We start from the raw sequence: 26,716 nt of genomic DNA, 5'->3' as shown, positions 1-26,716 counted from the left end.
TATCCTCCCAAATCCAATTTCCTCATTGTCATAATACATGTTGTCAGTTCTAGTTTTTACTCTCAGGAATGCGTGGGTATCTACATTCGGTGAAAGGTTATTCCAGATACACGTACGCTCCATTCACTCGTGTCAGTTCCGCAGCACGCCAATCAACATCCTGTTTCAGGGTTATGTACGACTGGTATCAACACAAAGCTATATTGTCAAGCGCGTGCGTAAGCCGATCTTGGGTCCTCGAAGGTTACGATGATACAATCGACAAGAAACACAGAATCCTGCACGCGTGCCGATCTCATATACTAACTCCCTTCCCATTTATTATCAGTTTCCCCTCTCCCTCCACGCTACAATGGTTCTGATTACGACCGAAATGGTTCTCACGATGTGACACGGCGTCGCCCGCGTGCTTGTGTTCCGCCGCCTCAGGTGAGGACCAGCGCCGTGAGAGAGAGAGAAAGCGCGCGCGACACTTGTAGTGACGACAGTCGGCCTCTCGTCAAGCTGCAGGTCGCTAGCAACCTCTGCTGATGTTGTCGGAGTTGTGGGCAGAGCTGCCCGATGGCTGGATGCTTGGTTTTTCCCCTTTGCCCGAGCTCTCCCAGGCCGGAAAACACTGAGATAAACTGGAAACTATCGCGGAATGCAGCAGTTGAGCAGACGAGACCAAACTTCGCCGCAACGCCTGTCTGAACATCGGGGTGTGCTTACTACCACGCGATTCAACAGGTGGTACCACACCACAGGCAAAACTTCACATTCTCGTCTGCTCTGACTGTGCCAGGAAAAAGGGACAAACAGCATAATAAAGGTACGTGTGGCATATCGCAACTTGAAGTTTCAAGGGAAACAATAATGACAGTAATTAGAAGGGCGCCTGTATCTTCAGTCGATCGATCTTTTCTCGATTTTTATTTATTTATTTTTTATTCCGTCTTGTGTCGGCGACCTCAAACGGGGATGAGCGCAGAACAGACAGTTACTTGGAGGTATGTACGAAATGTCACTGGTATACTGCAAAGGTCTCGTGCCTGTAGTAGTAATTGTAGTAGCACGACATCGGCAGGTCTATTTTTGACAAGGGACTTTCAAGCTATGCGCGGCTCATCACGTACTAAAGTGTTCTGGTGTCCCGAGTGCTGATATACGATTCGCCGTAGATAAGATAAAGCATGCTGATTTAGAATCTCACTGAGAAACTTGTATATTTGACTAAAACAAGCCTTGCTTGAAGACTACTGTGGAGCCACTTTTGCATATTTTCTTGTCAGAGTATCAATTCCTTATTTCAATTTTTTTATGCTTACAAGATTTTTAACTGTAAAAATTATGAAAGAAATAATAAATGTTTCAACATTTATAGATGAGGTTGGTGAAAACATTAAAAAAATTACAGCAAGATAAACATCTGCAAGTATCATCTGTTTACAGATCAATGTTAATATTTCTTTTGCTGTCATTTTTCTAAAGAATATTTGTACCTCTCTCATTCCCCCATACAGTTTTGCATCTTTAATCACCATTTGAAGATATGACTGTTTGCCAGGAACAATGTCAGCATTAGAGCTGTTGTAGGCCGGATGTGTGTATGGGCTAGTGTCATCTGAGACTTCACCGACACTGCTTCTGTCAGCTGGTATAAATTATGTTGGGTGGAGAGGTTTTAATTTTCATGGACCAGACTATGAAGCGAGCCCATACAGGATTGCCTTGATGGCATAACTGCAAGAAAAAAAAGCTTTGCTTTATTGTTGTAGATACTTGAGTTTTATTTATTTGCTCAAATGTGGCATAGTGGAATAGTGTCCAGAGATAACATTGTATTAAACAAGAGAACTGTAAGAGTGATTTGAAATGTTGAAAAAGCTCTCTTATGTACGCTTGACACAAGTCGAAATATGAGATGGTAGGATACAATCAGGCCAGTAGGCTACATGCCAGAGTATTAAAAATATAACTGTTAAATTAGAGACAAGCAATTGTCTGTTATTTGCAGTGGATCAAAAACTCATCTGTGCCATAACATAATTTGAAAAGTGCACAAACCATGCATAACTTTTGAAATGATGGAATAAGAAAAAAAAATTCACAAAGGTTATGGCTTGCATTTAATACTTTTACACTCTCTTGAAGCATGAGTATTTTCTGATAGCTGGAGTTAGATTTCCTCCATTCTGCATTATATTCGTTGTAATGATATATCTTTTTCCGCCAGTTTTAGTTTAGAGATGAAAGGTTATAAAAACATGTTCAACACCTGCATAAATTGTTGAAGGCTGAAAAATACATGCCTATCACTTTCCATGGTTGCAAACTAACCAAAGGTTTAAATATTGGTTGGGAATAAATGGGTCTCAGCCTTATGCAGATCTCTGATGCTTCAAAGCATGTAACAAGGTTGTTGACTAGATGGCTGTTTTGATTCTTATGTCATGTTTGTTGGCATTCAGGAAAGGATTGACAGTACAAGTTATATAACAAAATAGTTCTGTGCACCGATTGTGATTCATTGCATGTGTAATTTGACTATGACAGAGTACCTTCAAGTACATTCGAAAACTTTTTCTTGCCTGGTATTCAGTGTTAAGTTTCACAGAAAATCTCTTCCAGCAATCTCAATCCTGGGCAAGCCAGCTTAGTTTGTTCCAGGTCTTGAATGCCACTTCCTCCTCCTTCACAAATTTTGGCCATGTGCCCAGTGTCCTGCCCCTCTTTTTTCTTGAGGGTGCCCATCTGAGAGAAGCACATGGAAGCCTGGTCATGTCCATTCGCAGGGCATGTACCAGCCATCTCCATTTTCCCCTCTTCCTTGTTGATGCCTGTGTGTCTGCTAATTTCTTTGCTCCAGACTTATCAGAGAATTCTGCAAATTCTGCAAAGCCTCTCTAGTCTCACTTTTGATCTTGTTTGTTCTCCAGGTTTTTGAGGCATACAGGAGAACTGAATGCACATTTGATTTGCATATTTGATTTACCTCATGGTCTCCAGATTTTCTGCAGCCTGTTGAAAGTTTCTTTTGATGGATCAGTTTTGGTGCATATCTCTTTTTGCTGTTAGCTGAGATGTAACTGCCAAGATATTTAAAGTCATGCCCACACTCTGTCAAAAAGTTCTTCCAATACTCTGAAACTAGTAGTGGGGTCTGCCTTTAGCATATCTGCAGTGGTTTTGTTTTAGCCCTGTTTCTTTTGTCTGTGAACAACCTTTATTTTACTTTTGTCTTTGGTGTTAAAATAGCAGTAAATTGGGATAAATCATTAATTGTATGCTGTTGGATACATGAGCGTGAATGCTCTTCAGCAGTGAAGAGAAAGGTGCAGATGTTTCTGTTTGTGGTTACTGTTATATTTAGGTTTGTTGGATTTAAGTTGGAATTGTTGCAGAGGAAAATATTTTAGGTTTGTTGCTTCAAGATTGCTGCATTTGAAGGCAAAGTCTACACTTTATATGTGATTTTTCTGTTTTCTTGTGATTTGACTCATCATATTCCAACACATTTTACACACAGAACTTATCTTCAGCATGGTTTTCTATTAATTCTATTAAGAAAAGTCAAACATTGATAATGTATACTTTGTTACAAATTCAACTATTTCAAAACTTGTTATTAAGTTCAACAGTATGAAAATTCCATTTCATAACATCTACTATTGTATGTTCATTATAATGGTCATATGTTCAAATTAAAAATTTGTGCAGATCTTGAGGCTGGAGACCAGACGCCACACCCTAGTCTTGTCCAAGTAACCATGTTGGTACTAGTTTTGCATCTACCAGCATCTAAAAGCCACTCAGCTTGTGAAATATCTGTCAGTGAAAGTTCATGGCTGCACACCTGATGCCTTCTTTCTGCCCTCAGTGTGGAGGGTGGCCAGCAACTGGTGGCTGCATTGCACACCAGAAATCTGATTATTCTTCTCCCCAAAACATAACAAATATCCAGACTGTTTTGGAGTTAGACACATCAGAGACAAAATCCTCTTTTGTAAAGGAAAATGATACATTAAATTTAACATTTTCTTTTGTTGATTCTAATCAAAATTCTGTTGGGGAAGGATTTTCAAACTTTACCAAAACAGACTCCTCATTATCATCACATTGTCACTTTAGTGACCAGTTCCAGGCTAATTTGCCTGCAGCAGATGATACAAGAATCCCTGCAAAACAGCACAAACTGGATTTTGCTACGGACTCTCAGCTTGATCCCTCCAATCATTTGGCACCGTCAGAAAGCCAGAATGTTCCTCTAACAGAAGGAAATTCTTCTCAAGATTTGGACTTTGAACATTCATTAGCTCTTGGCAGAGGACAGAGGGGAGATGAGATCAGTTCCATATCTTTACAGGAATACCAAGACAAACCTTTGTTGGTCTCAGCATGTCCCACAGACCAGCACTGTACTGGCTCTGGTCATGAACAGCAGATGGGTAAGGCAGATGCCAGGTACTTCAAGTTCCTTCCAGGCGAAGCTAGGGAGATGATGGTTATGGTTAGCTCCCTGACGCCTGTGCTGCAAAGAAGAAAAGCTGTTCATCGGAGTCACTCCCATCCAGGTGCCGTTACTAGTGAGAGTTTTGATAAAAACCACAATGAATTTGATGCCCTGCTCAGTAACCAACTCAGGAGCCCACTTACAGTAAGGAAGGGGAAATCACAGGATGCTGGCAAGAAGATTATGTTTTCACCCAACAGCAAGAATCTACCACATCCAGAACGAGATGCTGTAACTCAAGTCAACTTTGATGATGCCATTTTCATCCAACCTACATATGCAGGTACATGGCATGGCCACAAGCATCCAGAAAGCTCTCGAGCAGCCCCTAAAATGGGTGTTGGCATGGTGCCCTCCAACAGTGCTCCTGCTTTTCATGACAGCAACGGCAACTACAAGACTGGGGCTTTTCCCAACAGCAGCAACCTAAACACTTTGCCTCATATATCACGCACAATTTTGGATGCACTTCACAAGCGTTACTACAGTTACCAATATGCACATGCTGAAAATCCCAGCAGCAATAGCTCAAAAGGGAAGATGCCTTCTGTTCAGAAGTCAACCACTCCATGCTCACATTTCCAATGCAAGAAAATGAACTCAGAAGGGGAGTCAGATACAGCCAGTTCTGCCCCTAGTAGCACCCATTCCTCACCTTGTGCTGTCCACCTTATTAGGACAGAAAAGGGTGCTAAGGTTGTGGCTGCTAGGCCTAAAAACAACCAGGTTAGTATTTACTGGTTGCCAGAACTTGAAAATTTGAGTTTTAAATTTTCTTTTGGATAGCATGATTAATTCAAAACCAAGCCCAAGAAGATGCAGATAAATTGACTAGGATGTGTATGTACTTTGCACATATGTTTGAGAGCATGTGATAGCAGGTACACATGTACATGCATGCATGTGTGTACAAACACACACACACCATATATATTCACTCTCTCTTCTCCATTTTCTTTCACATAAACACACCTACATGGGAAAACATGACTTCACAGTTTTTTTGGTCACCTAACCTCTTCACTGGCTTTTTCCACTGTAAACAATTCAAGCTTTAAAGATTAAACTGTAATTGCTGCCTTGTTAGATCTGAGGGCGTGTCTGACATCCATGCAATGCCAGCGTGTGCAGGCAGCATGTGTAATAAGCATGACTGAAGGGCAGTGGATATGTTTGCTCTTATTTCTTTGTGTACTGCAGTGGGTTTGGTACATTGCTATTACATCTAATGAAGGGATCAGATTTGGGCATAAGTGAAGGAAAAATCTGAGTAGAAAGAGTATGAATATTGAGCTCTTTTTGTTGTTTTTTCTAACAGATAAAGAATAAACACGAAAAGGAAGCTGGTGAGTATTTCTGATCTTGCATACATGAAGCCTTATTCCTTTCACTTTCAGCGAGTTTCAAATTTGTATCTACATAGATGCCTGTACACATATATACTCTCTCATATATATATATGAGAGAAAGTGCCCTGTATGTAGAAGATAACAATTAATTTGAAACAGAAGCTACAGGAGAGATACGATTTGAGAAACCCCCTTTAATTAGTGTCAGATATGTTTACATCTTTGAGTTGATGATATACTTGGTGATGCCATTAGGAAGTGCATTTGGTATCTCATGTTGATAGCTGACCATATTAGTTATCTTACATCCCGTTTTGAAATTAATCTGCAACAGATGTGATAAAATATTTTATGAAGGAAAATGTTTGTTAATATATAAATGTAACAGTAATCTTTTATTTTTTATTCTTGAAGCTAGAATACTATGGCTTGTCTGCTGATCACATATAATGATGTTTATTTGTGAAATAGCCATAAACACAGCCACAAACCCAACAGTTCTTTATGTCAAAACCACATTTACAAGATTTTAATAATTCACGAAAAAACTACTCAGATACATCGCAGTGCTCTCCGTATGCCCTCAATATGTGGTTGGTTAGTTGGTTGGTAAGTGTGGTTGGAAATCGCTTCCACCTAAGGTGATTTTTATGCTGTGGGAAATGGAGTGTTGGAGCTTGGGGTAGTTCCATGACCTTAGGGGCCAGCTTTCTTTGAGGGTGGTGCCTAACTTCTTTCCCTTGGTGCTATACTTTTCCCCAAACTCTAATAAGTCGAATTCCCACTTCACAGCTGGGACGTATGCTCGTCCCACTAATGTACCCGCCGTTAGTATAACCACTAGGCAATTTACTTTAAAATGAGGGAGGGTCGATAGGTGAGAGAAATCAGATTACCCGGAGTGGCCAACCATGTGATGGGTGTAACATTCAGAGAGAAGACGTATGTGTGTTCAAAGATGTGAACTCTGTACCTTTTGATAAACACTGTATTAGTAGCAGGCGTTTTATTGTCATGGTACCAAACCGCCCATCCATTCTCTTTTTTTCTGGACAGTAATACTTATAGCAGTAGGCTGCTTAGCAGAACTGTTTTCATCCCAACCTACATGCTGGGCGGTCTTCGGGGTGGGTCCTGCTGTGTGTCTTTGTCATCCAAATGGGTCAGGCGCCTTGACAAGTGAGTCCTTTAGACTGCATGACAAAAGGTTTTCCGCACAAGTTTCGTCTGCTGCAACATCTATCCTTCCTTAGTGGGGTTGTAGCCACGTCCAGCGCTGTATTTATGTACTGACGCCGTGAAACCTTTTCTCAATCACATGGCACCAGCACAGCGAGCAGTCTCGGGTCTCGTGTCTGTCATAAGGATGAGCAAAGTGCTTGTTGTGAATAGGTTTGAAAGGGAGGTTTTGTATGAGGCATTTTGTGCATGGTTCTTCCCCTTTTAGCTTACGTATTTCACGTGCATTTCCATGCATCTGAAGTGCAGTTGTACATAATTGTTAACAACAAAATGCGACAGATTTCTAGTTCCGGCCTTAGAAGGAAACCATCTCTTAAGCAGTATCTTGCTTAATCAGCAATACTGTTCTACTCATTCCTCAATACTTTATTCTAGCACTTAGTTCATGTTGTTGTCATGGTGTCACAAGCTCTTGTTTGTCATGTATTATTGACTGTCGGTTTGTTTCTAGTGTTGCTCGCATCCACACGGGAAAATACTCTTTTAGAAATTTAATTATTATGTTTTATGTATATAGTATTATTATACAGCTGTGTCAAACTGAACACAGTGCTATTACAGTGAAAAGTGAGGTATGCTTGGAGCCCTTGCTGTGTTTGCAGATTAGGTGTTCAAAAGAAATGCAATGAAACATCACGAAGAACTCTTAAATGCGGAGTTGCGATGTAATCGTCGGAGCTGATTTCATGGCTTGAAAGCCATGGTATTTTGGTATCGATCTGCTTGCATTGATTCCTCATGCCGAGTTCCCAGAGAGAGAGAGAACGTATCTCAACACACCCCAAATTATTTTAGCAACATCTCCACACGCACACAAACTCTATTGCTTTACAAAAATCAGTCTCCTGTTCCTGGCTACTGAAGTCGCAAAAAGATGCTTAAGCATGAAAGCATCCTGTTTTGGCAGCGTTACGGGGATGCAAAACATTGTACGCCATTGTCACCGTCGCAGCAGCTGCCAGCGCCACCAAACCAACAAGGAAACTGTAATCTTTCATTGCCTCGAGGTCTGAGCTAACTAGTTTGGAGGCCTGCCAACACAGCGGATGAGAGGGCGGGTGGGGTGGAGGAAGAAATTTTAGTACTGACGTGGTCATTTGTTACCGAGTCTGACACGTGCTGCTCTCTGTCCTACGACGGTTTGCGCCAGATTATATGCATTGTTTTTTATACTGTATATGGGTTTTTTATCCACGTGGAAATCTGCGCAGTTTTAGAATTTTAAGGTCCATCTTTCCCTACACGATTTGTATTTTGGGCGATTTGCATAGTGGCGATGGTAACAAGATGCATGACGGGAAGGAATATTGGGATGGGGGTGGGGGGACTCTTGACACGGTATCAACGACTTTTGTCCGCGACTTCCATTGTCAGGGTGCTCAGTCGAGAAAACAATGCCGACAGACTTGAAATCCGAGCGCAAGACGACCAGCTGTGTTTCCGGGTGCAGGGCGCGAAGGAAGCAATGGGGGTGGACGGAGGGTACAGCTGGGGGTGGGGAAGGATGTCGCGGCGAGCGTTTTCGTTGGAGCATAGCAAGTCTCCAGCTGCAGGTTCACAGCCTCGACCTTCCAGTATCGCGCACCAGCCTCAAACAAGGGAGAAAGCACAGACTTATAGGTTTACAATGTTAGCATGTTTGTTGAGGAAGAGGAATGAAAGTGGGCAACGAAGCGGATCCATGGTCGTTGGAGAATGCGCAAACAAAATCGCCCACAGGAGCACGTGACCTGCACCTGCCACTCGGCACATACTTAAAAAATAATATCTGGTCAGTAATTATTTTTTTTTTTTTTTTAGGATAATCCGAAGTCGGGTTCTCCATCTGTTTTCACGAATGCCCCTGAAAGTGTCGCTTTTCACGGATGCAGCAGGTGGACTGACAGTCTAAAAACAATGCGCTGCATTCTCTTAACCCACCCCTACCCCCAACTCCACCCAACACACTCCCCAGTCCCGGCACTCACATATTTTTGTGACATGTCGAGAGGCGCTTATCCTCCCCACCCTCCAACAACAGCCCGCATGTGGTCGCCCGTCAGGACTCAGAAATGCTGTCCCTATCCCCACTTGGTGGAAGTCGCTAGGGAATCATGGTGATCGCCGAGCGCGGGGAGTCCTCAGATTGCGTGACCGTTATCAGTGCATCAGATATGAGAATGGGTGGAAAGACAACAGCTTATAGAGAAGCTTTGTATGTGGAGGGTGGCGTGGGGGAAACGTCAGTTTGAGTTGAAAGGTTTCGAGGAGGTATCATTGGAAGCACAGGAATGCACTGCGAGGTGTCTGACCTTCTTCCATTACGCAACGCCTTTGTGATCCTTTCTGGCGGCGAGCGGGTGACACTGCGGCCAGCGGTAACCGAGCTCGCTCGAGCACACTGGAGCCACTGCACGTCGCCAGGTGCTAGCTGTCTGGCTAACGCCTAGCAGTCTGCCTCCAGTGCTTAATTATTGTATGAGCAGCGTGCCCCACTGGTCAGCTATGTAGCTAGCGACTGCTGATGGAGCAAGGTGTTTTAGGGGATAGAACCGCTTAGACTAGAGGTAACTGGTGTAACCTGGTCGTGTTAGCCAGCTAAAGGTTAGTTTAAAAGCAAGAGAAGTGGACTGTGTTACGTCATCAAAAATGCTTAGAGATCAGCGATCCGCCGATCTCTTATTGTGCCCACGGTATCTGCGGGACTGCTGAATGACAAATTTCCCCGCGTTAAGTGCTAGAACGAGGCTGAAGAGCATATTCGTTTCCGGTTTATTTATTAACATTAAGAAGAAGAGCAGAAGCTGCAAACTTTTGTTGACGGAGGTACAAAAGTTCAAGTTTTACCGTCTGTTAGTTTTCACTTTATTAGTTTTAAGTCAGGGAAAGTGGAGGTCGAGGATATTAGTATTAAAAAAAGGGGTGGGGGAGATAAAAAGTAACTAAATAATAAAATTACTGCAAGACTGTTGTTGGCTTTAAGAATTTTATCGCGGTTCCGAATATTAAACTGCAGCTAGATGGTTCACCGAGATCTCACAGCCTACAACTTAGCGAGAGGCTAGGAGTTGGTCTGTGCAAAAAGGCAGCAGTCCAGAGATATACACATCCGTTATTTGGCTATAACGAAAACCGGTAGGTCATCTGCTACAATCATAATGGTTAGTTTTGTTGTGTTCCAGGGTTGAAAGGACATGTAAGTGTGCACATAGAAGCAATAAACAAGTGCATTTGATGGGACGCGTGCAAACAAACGAAATAATCCATTGATCGACCGAGGCTTCCACTTTGCCGTCTTGCGCTTGAAAATTATAATTATTTCATTTATGGAGAGAATTTTACTTAATGAAACTGCCCAAAAGTTAACTGTATTTTATCATGACACAGAGATGTCAGGTCGCTTGTTTACTGGCAGCATGTAAACACGGATTAGAGTGAAATATCTTCTCTTACAGTACTGCTGTGTACTTTGTGCAACGAGGAACAGTGCCAGTAAGACATATAATATGATACTGGATATCTGTTTTGTAAAGGGGAATTGTGTCCGATTAAAAATCAAGCAGCAATTTTAGACAAACACGGTAAGAGTAGTGGTGGTTAAATGTTGAGCCGGTCCAGTGGTTTGTTTAAATGGTCATCATGCTGATTTTTAGCTGTTTTTCGTTTGTGTTGTGATAGAACGATAACTGGTGAAATGGCCCTATTAACCTCTGATGAAGATATCATCAAAAGAAAAAGGAGTTGTATATCCACTCGGGAATGTTCTCCCTTTACACCTTCGCCCTTCAGGCCGATCTGCATCTCCCCGCTGTCGGAAAACATGGGGAGATCATTCTCAACATATAATGCGTAGTGGTAGTTGTGGAAGAGATGTAGCAGCTTTTTTTTTTTTTTTTGTTAAAAACATTCCTGATGTTGATCAGATTGCCGTGTGCACCAAGCGTGAAGGTGAAGAGGAGAGGTAGAAGAGGGGCGAGGGGAGAGGGAAACCACTGGGGCAGCACTAGAGTGTACATGTATACCCATGCCGCTCCTGGTGCACAGTAAGTCGAGATATGGGTGGGGGCTATTTGCTTGTCTGGGCCCCCAGGTCTGCCTGGCAGGAATTCTTTTAACGGAAGCGTTTCTGGTAAAGACATCCCATCCCACCGTCAGCATGTTTGTGCTCGACGCCATTTCCTCGCCCTGTGCACCACTGTGCTTATGTTCCGGCAAAGTCCGATAAGCACACCTATTTTTTTTTTTTTTTTTGCCTCCTCATGAATTCCCACGGAAAGAACTTGGGAACAGAAAACGGATCTGTGTGTGTGGAGGGAGGGGTGTGGGAGATGGAACATCTTTTTTACTTTAGACCGTTATAACATCTGCCAGAACGGCCAGACGGCTGCTAAGTTCACAATGAGGTACGAATGTTCAGTATAGTTTATATATAACCGGGTTAATGGTTGGCGGCGATATGTCGGTTGAGGGGTGGGGGTAGGGGTTAAGGGTGGGAATTGATGAAGCAAGAGAGGAAGCAAGTGTTCCTTGAGATAATGCAGATGATGTCAGGGGTCAGACTTTAGTAATTGATACTAACTGACCTGTCTTATCTAAATAATGTTCGCTATCGACTTTGTCCAACCGCTGTACTTTTTTAAAACTTACTGAAACAGAATCATTAGCACCCGCTAGGAACATCTGAAGTGTTTCAATGAAACGATTGATTGGCGGAACTAACCCTTCTCGCGAGCTGCACTAGTTGTTTTTTTTTTCGCTCCACTGCTCCCGCTCCATCGGGTCTTGGAGTGCGGCAGGTCACGGCGATGGTGCTTCTCGCCTGGGCCGTCAGCAGAATTTCTTGTTCAGAACTACAACCTGCTTGTTGTCTGCCTGCCTGGCACTCGTCCTAATCTGGGGAACGGCGTTTGCCTAGCAACAAACATTTGCTCTCCGGGCAACATCAGTGATAAAACCACTCGCCGCTTAGCCTTCAAAAATAAAATAAAAAAGGGCTGGGGCAAATACACCTCTCGATTGACTCACAGAGCTAGGATGAATGGTCTTCTTTGTGAGGAATTTGTTTTTCCTCTTTCTTTCGTTTTTAAAGAGAATGTAGTAAGGCTACAACTAACGGGAACGTGCGTCCAAACGAGAAAAGGTGCGTTTTGCTCCCTCAATTTATGGATTTGCACGATGCGAGGCTTGGCGGGCCGCCGTTGTAGGGAAAACTCTGGACTGTGTCCGACCTCGGGGTGTTCGACCACCTGACGACTACTAACACTTGTGCCAGCATCTCTTATCTTTCTCTCTCGCACGCTTCTTAAGTACTCTCGCTTTCTCTCGCGCTCGTGCGTGCTTCTGTTGGTGATGCGGCCGAGCAGAAGCTGGCTGCGAGATGCTGACAGGTGTCAGCTGGAGAGTTTTCTAATTGGACCCGCGGGTAGCGTGTCAGTGAGTCGTTAACACCAACAACCGCATTCGATGACAGGTGCTCGCGTTCCGTGTGAGAAAAATAGGATGCGGACATGGGAAATGGACGAAGAAGCAAGCAGGAAGAGAGAGCAGGACCGGGTATACGTCGAGCGAGATTTCAGTCCCATCGAGTTTATTTGCAGACCTGTCGAAGCCAGTGCAGTGTAATAAAGCCTCCTAACATCTCACATGTCTTGTGAGGCCTTTAGTGATTAACGAGACTGACGAGGAACTGGTTCACTTTTTCTTGGTCGCAAAGAAAAGGTTGGAATATGCATCCCGTCTTCCTTGATATGTCATCAAGGCGCTGTGGTCTGGAACAGAGAGGCAAAGGTCGCTATTGTCTAGGTCAGCGCTCGTGAGATGGACTCTCTTCCTCCTGGAGTCGTCATTTCAGGACAGAAGAAGCCTCGATGATCCGTGTGTTTAGAGACACTGCTGCAAGTTGAAGAACTCGATTTGTTGGTGAGATCGCTTTTGTTTGTGGTCGAGATCAGTTATGCAAATGGGAACCGACAGTTAATGACAAAAGCAGTAAGCAAAAGGCCAGGTGCATGTGATGCGATGTGAAGCGTGTTGTTTGTGCGCACTTGTGGATTACCTTCAGCCCACCCGATGGCCTCGTGGTGTCTGTCCGGCGAGCGACACGCCACGAGCCCCGTGTCAAAGGCAGCGGTCAGTCGACTACCACGTGTGCGACATCACACCTGGATCCGCAGCTTCAGCGACAAGCTGCGACGTCCCAGCGGTGACTGGGAGCAGGCTGTCGGCAGGGTGCGGCGTCGCAGACTAGCAGGTATGCGCCTGTGAATCCTCCCTTACCCTTTCTTTTAGCTCTCTTCTACCCCTCCATACCAAACCCTTCCACCGATACCCAATCAGCGCAAGTTCCATTGCAGTAAGGAGTTTCAGACGTATACGCTATCACCATGGTGATGCTCGTCTTGGTGGCGATGTTTGTCGTGTTAGCGCTTGTCGTGGCCTAAATCTCTGTGGGAAACAAGCAAGAGAGGGGTGAGGTGGGGTAGAACTGCGTCTCGTGTATACGGGGTTGAAGGCATTGGCAGGTTGAAAGGGGAAGTTGTTTGTTCGGGGGAAAATACCATCAACCTCAGTCATCCAACATAAATTCTGCATCCGATATAAGGAGCTCATTTTCTACCCCTGTATTTGTTGGCTTCCTTTCACAGTGATCTGCTAAAGTTAGACTAATAACAAAGCGGTTGAACAGAGAACAGTAGACCTGAACCAAGTTAGTACAAGGATATTTCCGTATGGATAAGTACATTAACACATTGGAAGTGACTGGCAACACGACTGCATCTGTAGTTGCGTCCCTTTAGCTGTGTGGCGCTGATGTCGGTGTGGTAGAAACAAGGCGAGCAGCAGCCTGATTGTAAGGACACGTGTCCGTCTCCTTTATAAGAACAAGGCATACCAGAAGCAAAAGCATTTCCCACCCATTCAGAAAGATAATTGCGCTGCTATTTCATTGCGAATTCTGTCAGAATCACAATTTTGGTGGGAAACCCCACCATGAACAGTTTTGCTGCGGCCACTCTGTCGGCTTCATGTGCTGTCATCAACTGTCTTGAAGCCACTCTTCTATTGGGTAGATTGTGATCTCAAGTCAGATTTCTCAACTCTGTCCGTTTAGTGGACTTTGTCACTTTCCTACAATTGTTCACAATCAACACCCATACTCTCACACACATTGCATACACATTCACAGTTCCACGCAGCAACACGTTCGCACGCACACACCCACATGTTTGTCTGCTGTGATACTCGTGAATGTAGTCAGTTATCACTCTCCCAACCTCTCCCTTCCATCTGCCTGTCATCACGACGATGAGGGACGGTACTAAGTGTTTTCACGTGTTGGCGGATGTAGTTGACGTACATGGCGCTGTGTTGAGCTCAGTTCGGCTCAGACGTGTGCAACCTTCCACGCGGGTTTGGTTACTCAACGGTTGATTGTGCCGCAGATGTGTGTTGCTTGTTCGGACATTCCCTTTCCCTGGTCCTTCGCGCCCATGATTTGCAGTCGAAATAGTATGAAAACAAAGTCCGAGTAAAATCAGTGATTTTCGGAGAAACAAACTTTACCTATGTCTTTTCACAAATTGTTGGTCAGTTTCACCCAACAAAGCCGAAAAATGTCTTTCTGGCCAATTGCCTTTTTATGTTTTTGTATCCTATTTTTCGCAGGAAGATTTTTTTTTCTCATCCCTTTCAAGAACGTGCTTTCTTTTTGATACTCATTTTAGCCTCATGAATACAGTGGCTTGGCTGGATGTGTTAAGAGGACTGACTGGTACTTATGGAAGAAGACAGTTATTTCTTCTGTGATCTTCTGGCAACTCATACACCTCTTCCTCAATGAACGACCGAAGCATGTTGTTCGTGCACGCGGCATTATTTCTTGTGGGACCTTTGACCGTGTCTCGGTTACTACCAGAGGGAGGAGGAGGGTGTGAGTCATGTTACGTCACCATCAGGACTGCTGCTGACGTTGGCAGTGTTTGAGCGGGCCGTGGGATCCTCGTGTGGAAAATGGGTTTGGGGATCTCAAGATTTTTGGTCATTGTTTTAAAATATCTGGCAGTTTACATCGCCCACCATCTTCCCTCCTTAGATCACTCAACTGGTCAAGAAGAAAATGGCGGCCATAAGTAGAGTTTTTGAAGGAGGAAGGGAAGGGAATGCCACGGACATGACAGCTGTGACCATGGTCTTGTTACGTATTCAAAAAGTGGGTAGGGGTGGGTGCCGCTCTTCGTCCACCAGCTCCTTTACGCGGCGTGCCGGGGTGTGTTCTGTGTAAAGGTTCTTTCAAACTAGGATTTGTGGAGGCAGTCACGACCCCAGAACTATTCAGTGCACGTAAGACCACGCGACCGGGATTTTGTCCACGGCTGGACTGTCGGCCCCTCTCGGTGCACTATGGAGAGCGCTGGGGCACGTCTTTATAAGGAAGTTCCCAGGCTGTGGCATCCATGGGCGAGGAGGAGGAAGGTGAATGGCATGAAGGGGGAGGGTAATCCGTGGGGTAAGCGGGCCTAGGCAGGACGGGGAGTTGAGGGATAAGAGATGTCGTGTCGGGAAAAGAACATGGATGGTAGCGATGTTAAGTTGATGTTCGTGATCCGAGTCTTGCGTCGGAGATTATTTCGCCATTCTTCTAGAGGGTACGAGGAGGGAAGTGGGGCTAGAAAGGTTGGGGGAGGGGTCGCTTGCTAGGCCTTTCGGAAGTGTCCTTCAGTTCGTCATTCATGTTCCTCCTACACACAGACCTCCTAGTGAAGGACGACGCGGGGGTTCTGCTTGCAAAGAATGCTGCCCAACCTTCAACTTGATGTGAAAGAGAGGAGGGCAGGGGCAGAGAATTGTTGTGAAAAACCGTTGTTGACGGAAGTTGCCTAATGAAAACGTCTGATGTTGGCCAACTAGGTTCCCGTATTAAACGCCAGGGTTAGTAGGGTGGGGCAGTAATGTTTTACCTTCAGTTCTTAATTTCGTCCGTGTGTACCAGTACTCTTGATCCTGGGGTTGCAGCTTTAGAATTAACCTCTGGGGTAGGACCTCTATCTCCAGCAGGTAGTCAGCAGTACTGCCAAGCTCAGAAGCGCAATCTGGAATATTAGGTAAAATTATTTAATAGTGCACTTATTCACGGAGGGAAGGTAGGAGATTACAGGTTGTTAAGTTTTGTTTCGACCTACGAAGGCAGTTGACAATTTGACAGTTGGACTGACTCATCAAAGTTCGCCGTTTACAAAGACAACTGCTTCAGACTGTTACTGCTATATGCTGGAGTTGTCTGCCGCCAGCGACGACGATGTCCTCTCGTGTTTTTCTTTTGAGCGCTTGTAAAATGCACGGTAGTTTTCGCATCTGTGATCTTGTTATTTATTCACGCTTGCTAGCTGGATCCTGCACGTGCTGCCGATTTTTTAAACAGGCAAAAGCCGTTCTTTGTTGACGTCACACAGTCGGTGCTTTGACAAGAATCTGTGATCTCCAGAAGGCAAGGGCCACTGCCAGAGATTAGTTTCGTGGGCATGCAACGACGATGAGTGTGCCCCACTCATTTTCTTTCGTTCTTTCTGTTTTAGCTAAATCGTATCGCTTTCTGGTTTATCTCACAGCTTCCCAGCTTCTCTCTCTTTTTCTCCTTCTCTCTGTCTCTCTGGATTCACATAGACATACTTTCTTGATGACGCTGTAGTACGTTTGGGGTGGAGGGTCAGCAGAGGGCGCGGTTCTCGCAGTGCAGACGACACTGCTGCGTTCAACAAGCGCCTCTGTTCCCTACCCACCCCCGGCTTTCCTCGCGGTCCGATCGTGGGCGAGCGCAGGCGGCGCGTGACGGACGGGTCGAGCTGGCGGGCGGGCGCTCCCTTCCCAAGACACCAGGCGGAACGCCGTACGACACGCGATCGCTGCCACTGTCGCATGCGGCCTGGCACTCACCAGTGCAACTCACCAAGCTCATATGTTGACTACCTCGAGCCTAGACGCACCTGCCAGTGTAAGACAGGGCCATCCAATGTTTCCTTTCTCCACACGAGCGAGAGATGAGACCGCGTTCCAGCAAAAGACTCATTTCGACAGTTTACAGTGACAAGAGTCTTCTACCGGTGCCAGGAGCTGTGAGGAGGTTAAGAAGGGGAGGTGATCGGCACGTGCTGGACTTGCCTGGGGGAAGAGGTCACCGTGGGTTATCGGACCTCAAGCGGCATCACGATCGGCGAGGACATTGACTGGTGTAGACATGGTGCCAGCAAATAGCTGTGACTCCGCGGAGCAGTCTGTGGTGAGGAACAATTGTCCAGTAGTGGTCAGAAATCCAGCTGTTGCCTCGGAGACGCTAAATCAGAAAACAGGTACCAGTACCACTCTTCCAACGAGTCTTCGCACTTTAATATCTGTTTGGAGTAAAAATTGCTTTTGATTATTATTGAATGATTTTACCTGGAATCCCCTCATTGATTTTGAAGTGAATGGTGTTCATAATATTTACGCTTGAAGAGCACAGTTTTTGCACTAGGTTGAGGTAACCGCGTACACGTGTTTGATTCACACACCTGGTCATCTCCGCACCTTTGCTCATACACTGGGAGGTGTGACGTCTATGCAGACGACTCAGGTGAGTGTCGATAGCTGGGCAAGAGCGTGAGGCTGGATCGGGGGAGGCGCCTGGCCATGTGCCGACACCCCCTCCCTGTCTAGATTGACATGTCAACATTTGACACCCAGCAATCGGGCCGTCTGCGACTAGAACCGCCCGCACCGACAAGCTGTGAAAGCAACAGGTGATACAGCTACGGAGGAAAATGTACCTGCCTTTCGCACAGGTGGTCACCAAGTCAGGTGTGTTGTTCTCTCGATCCGGTCAGAAATCGTTGGTTAAAACACTACTTTTACCCCTGTTTTCGGGATTTTTTCTAGTAAAAAAGGGTTTTCCTTCTTTGGTTTTTCCTTGTGCTTTTGTTTTTGGACGCCGGCGATAATCCGGCACACCTGGTGTGCCCTTCCCAACCCAAGCAGGTATCGCAGTTACTTTGTCGGGTATGTATCGAGGTTTTGTTGTCAAGTCAGGCGGCTTCAGTGACGAACGGTATGCGTTATGAGCCAGAGCGCTTGGCAAAAGCCATGGGTGTGTGTTACCAGGTTACAAACGGTCCCTCCCATCACTCCATCCATTTTATCAGACCTTGCATTCCAATAGGTAGCCCTCGCACCTGTGTAAAAAAAGAGAGTAATTGATGGTCTGGCAGTGAAGCTGACCTTTATTTGTACATTTAAATTATTGGGGAGAAGGAATGAGTTAGACCACGTACTTTGATGCGTCTATATCTATCCGAAGTCAACATTTTGAAGCGTTATTTATGTGGGGTGTAGAAGTCGAGCCGCCACCATGTAACTTATCGCCCCTTACAGGGGTGTCTGTCGTTTTCGCGGTGCTTACCTCCCTCTAGCTGTACCTGTGTCCGTCGAAGAGAAACTATTCGTTTTTCGTTATAAAGCGAGTGTGAGACCTGTCGTTATTACAAGCTGTTGTGCACATTTATATTAGTAGTTTTTATCAGCAAACATAGCAGTAATGTTGAATGGTAAACCAAGAAATGCTATGTAGAATTATATGTTTTACTGAATCTTTTGTATTATATGACTTTAAGGCCATAGAGAAAGGTACACTTTTTTTTTTTTTGAACCACATGGAGATATTTTTATTAGGAAGACATCAGTATTGTGTAAAAATGTGTGATATGTGTGTGGTGGTGGTGGGGGTATGTGAGTGAGCGAGCAACTGCAATTATTCTCTCTTCACCTTATCTTTTATATTCTCATTTTTTTCTTATTGAGAAATATGGCAAGATGGTAATGCAATCTATTTTTAATTTTCACTACATATTCACTGTCTGCTGTTCTGCAAAAAATAAAAAGGAGACAAGAACATATTTCTGAGTGATAATGTTTTTAATGGTGCCTAATTTAATGTGCTTGATAAAAATGCATGATATGTTAATAAACAATCTGGAGATAAACAATATTCTTCATAATTTACTTCCACTTTACTCATGTTTAAATCACAGCATAAGTGACCTTATGGGGTGATGGAAACATCAGAATATAACAGTTTTTCCTCATACTAAATGAATAACAAAGAAGTTACTGGAAATTAAAATGCAGCATTAGACTTCATTGCGATGCTGAATGTTCCATTCACCTGATGAGCTGTATTCCGATAAAATTTGTGATTAAAATCTTTTAATAGTCTTATTCCTTAGTTTTGTTGTGTTTCAGAAATTGAAGCACTTGAAGCATGTCAATGGCTCAGGGCAGCCGGCTTCCCACAATATGCTCAGATGTTTGAAGGTAACCCGTTTTTTAAGCAGTAGTTTCACTATCTTATTTACTAACTACTAGAAGTATAGAACCACATTGATTTGGAATGGACCAATTTTTTTTAAGAAGAATCCAGTGAATTTCTGGTAAGGATTACAGTAAAATACGTTGCATGAAGCAGGTTTGATTTTGTAAATATGTGATGGAAATCTTTGTTCTGACAGAGATTTGTGCACATTTATTCTCATTAAAGGAGAAAGTCAAACACAAGTGAAGATTGTAGCATTCAGATAGGAAGAGACAGTTATATGAGATCATATGAAAATTGTATATCACAGTTTATGGGTTTCTTATCCTATATCATCATATAGCTGTATTCTATTTCAGATGGAATGTTCCCCATCGACATTTCAGATGTTAAACGTGACCATGACTTTTTGGATGGAGATTCTATCCAGTCCCTTTTTAGGTAAGAGAGACTTTACCCAGTTAACACCTCTTGTATCAGAAGTGTAAAATATTTCTTTATTTCCTTTGTTATTGTATGTATTTCACAAATGATTTTTTTAAAAAAACCTGCTGTTAACTGCACAGTCTAGGTACATAAGAAATCTTGGGTGTAGCACCGTGAATGAAGTTGACTTGTTTTTAAAGGGTGGAGGGAGTAACTTTGTTGGGGTGAGGGGCATGAGATGAGTGATAAGTCATGGTCATTAGGGTGGGGCGTAAACATGTCAATGGCACGTTCATTGCCTGCAGTAGACAATCTGGGCCACAATTAAATATTACTTAGTATTAGATAAAAGAATACATACACACATTAGAGTCATGGGTTCATGTAGTCTAATTTATTTTTTATAGTGGTGATAGATAGTATTCTGCAAGCTTGTGTACCTCATTGCACACAAGTATGAGTTAACTAGAAAAAAGCTAGGGCTCCCTACAGGCTGGGCTGATATTATCTGTGGTGCTTCTTGTAATGGCTGCCGACCACTTCACTGTATGGGGGCTCTAGAACTTCTCAGGCGCCATAGTCCCTGAGCACTCTCAGCAGATTCTGCAAGAAACAAACCTTTTATGTGGGGGGAATCACTGTTCATCAGTACGCTAAGTGGCATGAAGGATTGGTGTGAAGTGTCAATGTTGAGAATATCAAATGAATGCAGTAGAAAAAGAACAATTCATTTGTTCATACACTTGTTGACAGCTTGACCACAACTGTTCACATTCCCATTAGAACAGTTTCTATTTTTGAAACTGTGAGACTGTCATTAAAATTGTATGAAATTTTTTTTTTATCTGTAATTTGAAATATTGTAAGCATTTAAGCATAGTGCAGCTGTTACAGAATCATTTCTGGTAAAATTCGTTGCACAACTTTTGGGAAACACCCATCTCATTTCCTTTTTTAGGAGCAGGGTTTTGTTTGGCACTTTCTTGTTTTGTGTGGAGGCTGTTTATAGTGTGTAATGAGAGTTTCATGAATCTCTAAATTGGCATGACCTTTTAGAGTTTTTGTTTTAAAGCATAAGCCTGGGAAATTTTCAAGTGTGTTAACCCCACCATAATGTATCTCATTGGTAACGAGTGTTGCTGATCTTGCATTAATATACTTTATTTTAGGGCACTGTGGAAGATACATTGCTATCTCATTTAAGATAATGACAAGATATCACACGTAATCCGTACCACACAGGATATATTTATGACTGTGGTCTGAGATGATGGGGAGTGGGGGTAGATCGGTTCCTGCTCGCCTGAAGAAGGCAGTGGTGAGACAAAGTGGGAGGCTGAGAGGGATGCGATTTGATGGGAGGGGGGCTCACTGGGTGGCTGAAGCTATCCTTAGATCTATTGCCGAAGGAATCCGAGGGATCATTTCCGATCGTCTCGACTTCGGTGTAAATCAAGAGTCCGTTTCCGGAGTTCTGTCAGGAAAGAGGCAGTTTCCGAGTGCTGCTGTCCACTCTCGCAGGGATGATGATCTCCGGCGAGAGTCCGTGCTAAAATTAGAGGTTGGGGGAGCAGTCTAGGCACCTCCCTCTTCCCCCGCCTCGACAGAGATCATGTGACGCATCTTGTTGCTGTCACCTCTTGGGAAACTTGAGGAGAGGAAGGATGGAGAGGGAAAAGCTAAGCCTTCGGTTGGAGATGGGTGCTGGTGTGGGTCAGTGGGTGTCAAAGATTGAGTGATGCAGCGGACGCTAGCCCTGAACATCACCCAAAACCTGGTTCACCCGTGTTCAGCTCGTTATGGAGAATCACGTGAGAGTACGTGACATAGTTGGAAGATGGGGAGGAGAATTAGCTCCCGTTATGCAGGTGCACGTAGCTCTTGTCCTGCGTAGTTAGCTTGAAGCATGGTCAAGCACGTCCAAGTCAAGACACTCGACCCGAACGAGTTCAGAAGTCTGATCCCATATTTCTGTGCCCATCTAGCATTGTATGATTTTTATATCGTTCAACTCAATGACCGCGAAAACTAGGAGATGGGTGGCCTCACTTTTAATTAGGGTCCTAACAGTGGTTGGCGGTTTTTGGCCTACGAGGTATACATAATTTGGACGGATTTTTTTCTATATATTTTCTCATTTATTTTTTCCTAGATTGCTGGATTATTTTTCAGTCCAGTAAAAAGAACGGATTAAATGCAAACAAGACTCTTTTAAAAAAAAAAAAACGAATGATTCCACCATATGCTGACCTTGATTAAAACGGGGCTGGTATTTCATTTAATTTAAAGGTGAAAGGGGTGATTCAGAGTAGGAGAAACGAAGGGTCAGAAGAGGCAACCTAGTGCCGAGCAAACAGGTGTTGCGATGGAAACAGAAACCTGTAATCTCTGCCACAGAAACTTAACGCACCAAACATCCGCCTAGCGGGGTCGGCCGGCGGGTTCCGCCTCGCTGCGACACTGGGCGGGGCCCGAACGTGGCCCAGGTAATTGAGACGCCAAGCCCAGCGACACTCGACACCATCGCCCAGAACACAAAAGAGGGCGTAAAAGAGATACGTGCAGCCATTTTATCCCTGTAGTCAAAGGTCTTAGTCAATAGAGATACCGATATTTATTTTAACTCGGTTGTCGGAGTCTTGTTAGAGGAAGAAAGGAAGGTCACTCTGAAAGCTGTGCAGTGCGTGTAGAGTGCCCTCCCCTCGTTCCCTCTGGCATTTTGAAGGCTTTCTTGACGAACGAATATGTTGTTCCAGTCCCGCGGGATCTGAGTTCAAAACAGCAAGGCAGTCGCACAGCCTTTTGTATTGTTTGTTTTTTTCATTGACGACTGTATCGCCCTTTTAGCAGATGCTGTCTTGAACGAGGCCAGTAATATTTTCATTTCGCTGAGAGCAGATTGTGTTGTTGCTGAGACGCCAGTGGATCAACGGATTATGTTCGGTGTAGTTTTCTTACGGGGGTATTGAGCAGACGATAGCCCCCGTGACATCGTAGACACCTAGAGATAGTTATAGTAGAGCACTACTGTGAACAAAAGAACTTTCTTTTGTTTGAAATAAATGTCGATGCTAATTACTTCATGTCTGCTTATGTGACTTGTGCAGTGGCATTTTTCTCTAGTTTGGCATCCATGTGTACGAGACGATAACCTCTGCCCTGAGGATCGCAGTGTGTGCACCCGTCATAGAAGCGATAGGCTATACGGGCCCCAGTTGTTAGGCGCAATGTACGCCTAGGAAGTAGGTAAAGGCTCCAGAGCAAACAACAGCGGGGAAAAACATCCGCTGAAAAGTTATCACCTTACAGTGTAAGACATTAGTAAAGTTTGTGAATGGTTACATCATTAATCTCCTGACATTACAACAATGAGAATATTGGTAGTAAAATGCGAGCTGATCTTGGTGTGTGGTTAGGTTTTATTTATTTATTTGGTAACATCATAAAATCCTTTGGCCGTTTGCACGTTCATATAGAATCGTTTAAGTTTAGCAAAACTGTGGATGAGAGATATGGGTGCGGAGGGTGTACGGCGATCTTGCGTCGGGGTAGAGGTGGGTTTGGCAAGGCATGCCGCGTAAGAGGTGAGGACAGGGGATTAATTAGTTAAAGCAGATACCAATCTTGCCCAGTCAAGTTTCCCGACTTTTGTTACACTTCGAAGCCTATTTCCTGCTACTGTCCAGACTGCTCTGAAAAATCGCTGCAATCCAAAGGTCATGCATCTCTGGGAAAGTGGGCAGGAAAGAGAGTAGGGGTACACAGAGAGATGACGAGGTCGACGGGAGGGGCTACGGTGCAAGTAAAGATCTTTGAGGAAGACTTTTAGAAGATCATGTTAGGAAATAAACGTGTAACCGGAAGTTGTAAATATATGTTGTTGCAGTGTAATACTTCTGAATGTGTGTGCGTGTATGTTCAGTAAAACAAAATTGATATCTAGAAAGTGGTGGTCCAGAACAGACAAGGGCTATTGGAAAATTGTAAATATCGTCCTCGGTATTTCACTGGGTTATAATTAAATGCCGGCAGAGGGCTACAGGCACCAGGTAAGTGTCCATTTTTAACTTTGAGTCTTCATAAACACCAGGTGTAAGTCTACAAGCAGAGAAACCCGAGGTCTATCGGGATAGGGAGATAATGAAGGTTGCAGGTCATAGCTGCCTGACCGTCGGTGTGGCTGCACAGGTCGGTGGTCGAGCCGGCAAGGAGGCGCCACATCTGGCGAACATGGCCAGCACCTACTTCTCCAAAGATAAGCCTGCAGCCTCTCCGCAACTTTCACAAGAGATTACAGAAAAACGAACATGCATAGTGCAGGCAACCAGAAAAGGGTAAAATTTAAAATACATTAAAGAAGTCACTCATAGCAGTGCGAAATCTGAACATGTTAGAACTTTACTACCGGCCTCTGGGGAAACTAGCAGGGAGGTAACTGTTGCCGAAAGGGGGCGTTAGTGTAGCAGGACAGTGCTGGACTAAATCGCAACTACATCAAGGCGTGTGTGTGTGTTACAAGACTTCGTTTCTGTCACTACTATAAAGGTCTGCACGTGCACGTAGCTTCTCATCTCCTAGTCATCAATATAAACTAGGGGAATAAGAACAAGAATTTATTTAGTTTTGGATACAAAACTAAAAGCAGTTTAACGATGGAAGTCACGTCTGCAGTCCATTATGCTTGTTAAGAAAAAAATATGTCACAGTTTTTTTCCAACTTGTCCTTATTGAGTGTTTGATGTCGATGGAGACCAACATTGATAAATGTCTCGAAGGTTTCAGTGTCTTGGACTTTTGACAAGGCCCTTGCTGCGGAAGCCTCAGGGAAGCAATGAAATTAATTCAGATGTATACTCTACCTGTGTGCCTAGATCAGAGCGATGTCCCTTTCCCTTTTCTCTCTTGAAACCTTTTTGTCTTCGTAATTTCTCTGTTTTGAAGATGATCTCAACATCGCTTCATTTACTTGCATCACTCGTGCGCGATTTGTGTCTTATCTGCAGCTCAGTTTGATTAGTTTAAGGATATCGGCATATTACAAGCCTCAGGTCTTTCCTTAGTTTTCGTCATTCATCTCTTCATTGTCAGCTCATCTCCATGTTAATGCATTGCACCGAGCACACCTTAAGGGCCCGGAGACTGCGCTATAAAAGTGAGTGCTTATTACCCCCTGTGCTCGCGTCGCGACAGAAGGACGAGAAATAAATAACTGCACTGTTGCCGGCCGTCGCGCAGTTGGTTGGGAGGATGCAGAACCCCCTCCCCCTCTTCCCCCGTTCAGGTTCGAGACATACTGCTGTAGCTCATCGAAATGCGAAGCACGATCATGATGAACGGTGTCAACTGGCAGCCTCAGAAACCCAGACGCAAGATGGAGGGAGACGCGCACACCTTATCTGTCTAGCTAAGAAGGAAAAAAAAAAGTTACAGTTAGACTTAAGCAGGTTGAAAAAAAAACCACCCCCGGTAAAGAAACTATGGGGTCGTTTGAATTGTAAGAAACCTACAGCGCATGGTAAATAGGAATGTGCCAGAGGGTGAATGTCGGGGTGGAGGTGAGAGGGAGGGTCTCATTAGCACTTATTGTAAGCGATGGGGGGGGGGAAGGGGGGATGAGGAAGAGCGCCCGTGACATTGCCCCGAGGGCCTTCACCACGGACGACACGGACAGGCGACGCTTGCATCATTATAGGCGGTGGGATGCAGGCTTTACCTTTTAGGTTCCTGTTTTTTTCCCTGTTAGTGGGGTGAGGGTAGGGGTAGTTATTTTCCTCGTTTGTTTTTTTTTTTGTTGTTATGGGTGCAGCAGGTAGCCATGTTCCTCAGTTTCAGAGCGCTATGCAAGTGTGTACAAATAAATGTGATTTTTTTTATAGATAAAATTTCAATAATATTCCTGGTCTTGTTCATCTTTATACTTTTCTTCCTCCCATTATATTTTGTACCACGTGTCCCATTTTCTTTCTCTCTCTCTCTCACATACACACAATCGAGAAAGCGAAAAATGTAGAATATGCCCCACCCCATGATAATGCACTGATTTGTTTTTAAGTCCTCCGCCATGTTCCTCACATCGTTGTGTTTGTGACGGCCGTCTCGTGTGCATCAGAAAATGTGCTGACGTGACTTGACGGAAGAGTATACTCGCAAGCTGTCAGCCTCGGCGATGTACGTCAGAAATACTCTGGCTGACGGTTAGACCGTTACGTGCTGCCGGCATTAATCCTACATTACTATCCTATCGGACAGCTGCGCCGGCGAATAAAGCGTGGGTGACAACAAGATGTGGAGGGGTGTAGTTTGAGAGTGGTGGGGGGGGGGAGGGACAGCCTTTAGTGCGGTGGTAAACAAGTGATGGGTAACGGGGAGTGTGGGTAACGTAAACAACTGATGAACAAAAGGATGTGCGTTAGTGTGTTGGCGCAAACAGCTGGTATACGATAGTGTGTGGTGGAGGAAGGGTTGTCTCTGACGGAAGATGGAGCCTGGTGTAAACGGGTGACAAATAGCAGTATGCGTTCAAACAGCTGCTGAATAACAGTTTTCCAAGCGCCCCAACTCGAACCTAAAATCCGAGAGTCGTATCCACCACAGATGATGCCTGCCCGCCAGTGACACATACGGCCGCTCGGTGACACAAACTGTCAATGACATCCAGACTGACAGAACGAGACCATATGTCATTCATACAAATTGATGCCACACGTGATCCCCGCGTTTCCGTTACAATGATTACATGCAATGTTCCAACTGTCAACTTTTTTTTTAAACAAATTTATTTGAAAGGGACGTGTTGATTGGGTGGCAGTGGATTAGGGACAGGGAAGCGTGTCGGGACTGTCCCCTGACGACCAGCAGCAATTACAGGTGTCACAAAAAGCAGCCCGGACC

General features: G+C 44.4%; 1 protein-coding gene across 1 annotated transcript in view; it reads left to right on the top strand.

Annotated features, from left to right (window-relative positions):
* LOC112560064 (rho GTPase-activating protein 7-like) overlaps positions 1-26,716 on the top strand; it is a 58,011-nt gene continuing 31,295 nt past the window's right edge. The window contains 5 exon segments of the mRNA XM_025231637.1: positions 1-811; positions 3,700-5,218; positions 5,811-5,838; positions 19,330-19,401; positions 19,759-19,840. Coding sequence (XP_025087422.1) covers positions 3,824-5,218; positions 5,811-5,838; positions 19,330-19,401; positions 19,759-19,840 — 1,577 coding nt within the window. The 5' untranslated portion in view covers positions 1-811; positions 3,700-3,823.

This window comes from Pomacea canaliculata, linkage group LG3 (genome assembly GCF_003073045.1).
Source record: "Pomacea canaliculata isolate SZHN2017 linkage group LG3, ASM307304v1, whole genome shotgun sequence".
Lineage (NCBI taxonomy): Eukaryota > Metazoa > Mollusca > Gastropoda > Architaenioglossa > Ampullariidae > Pomacea > Pomacea canaliculata.
Note: the sequence above shows the minus strand (reverse complement) of the source record. Positions and strands in the feature narration are given on the sequence as shown.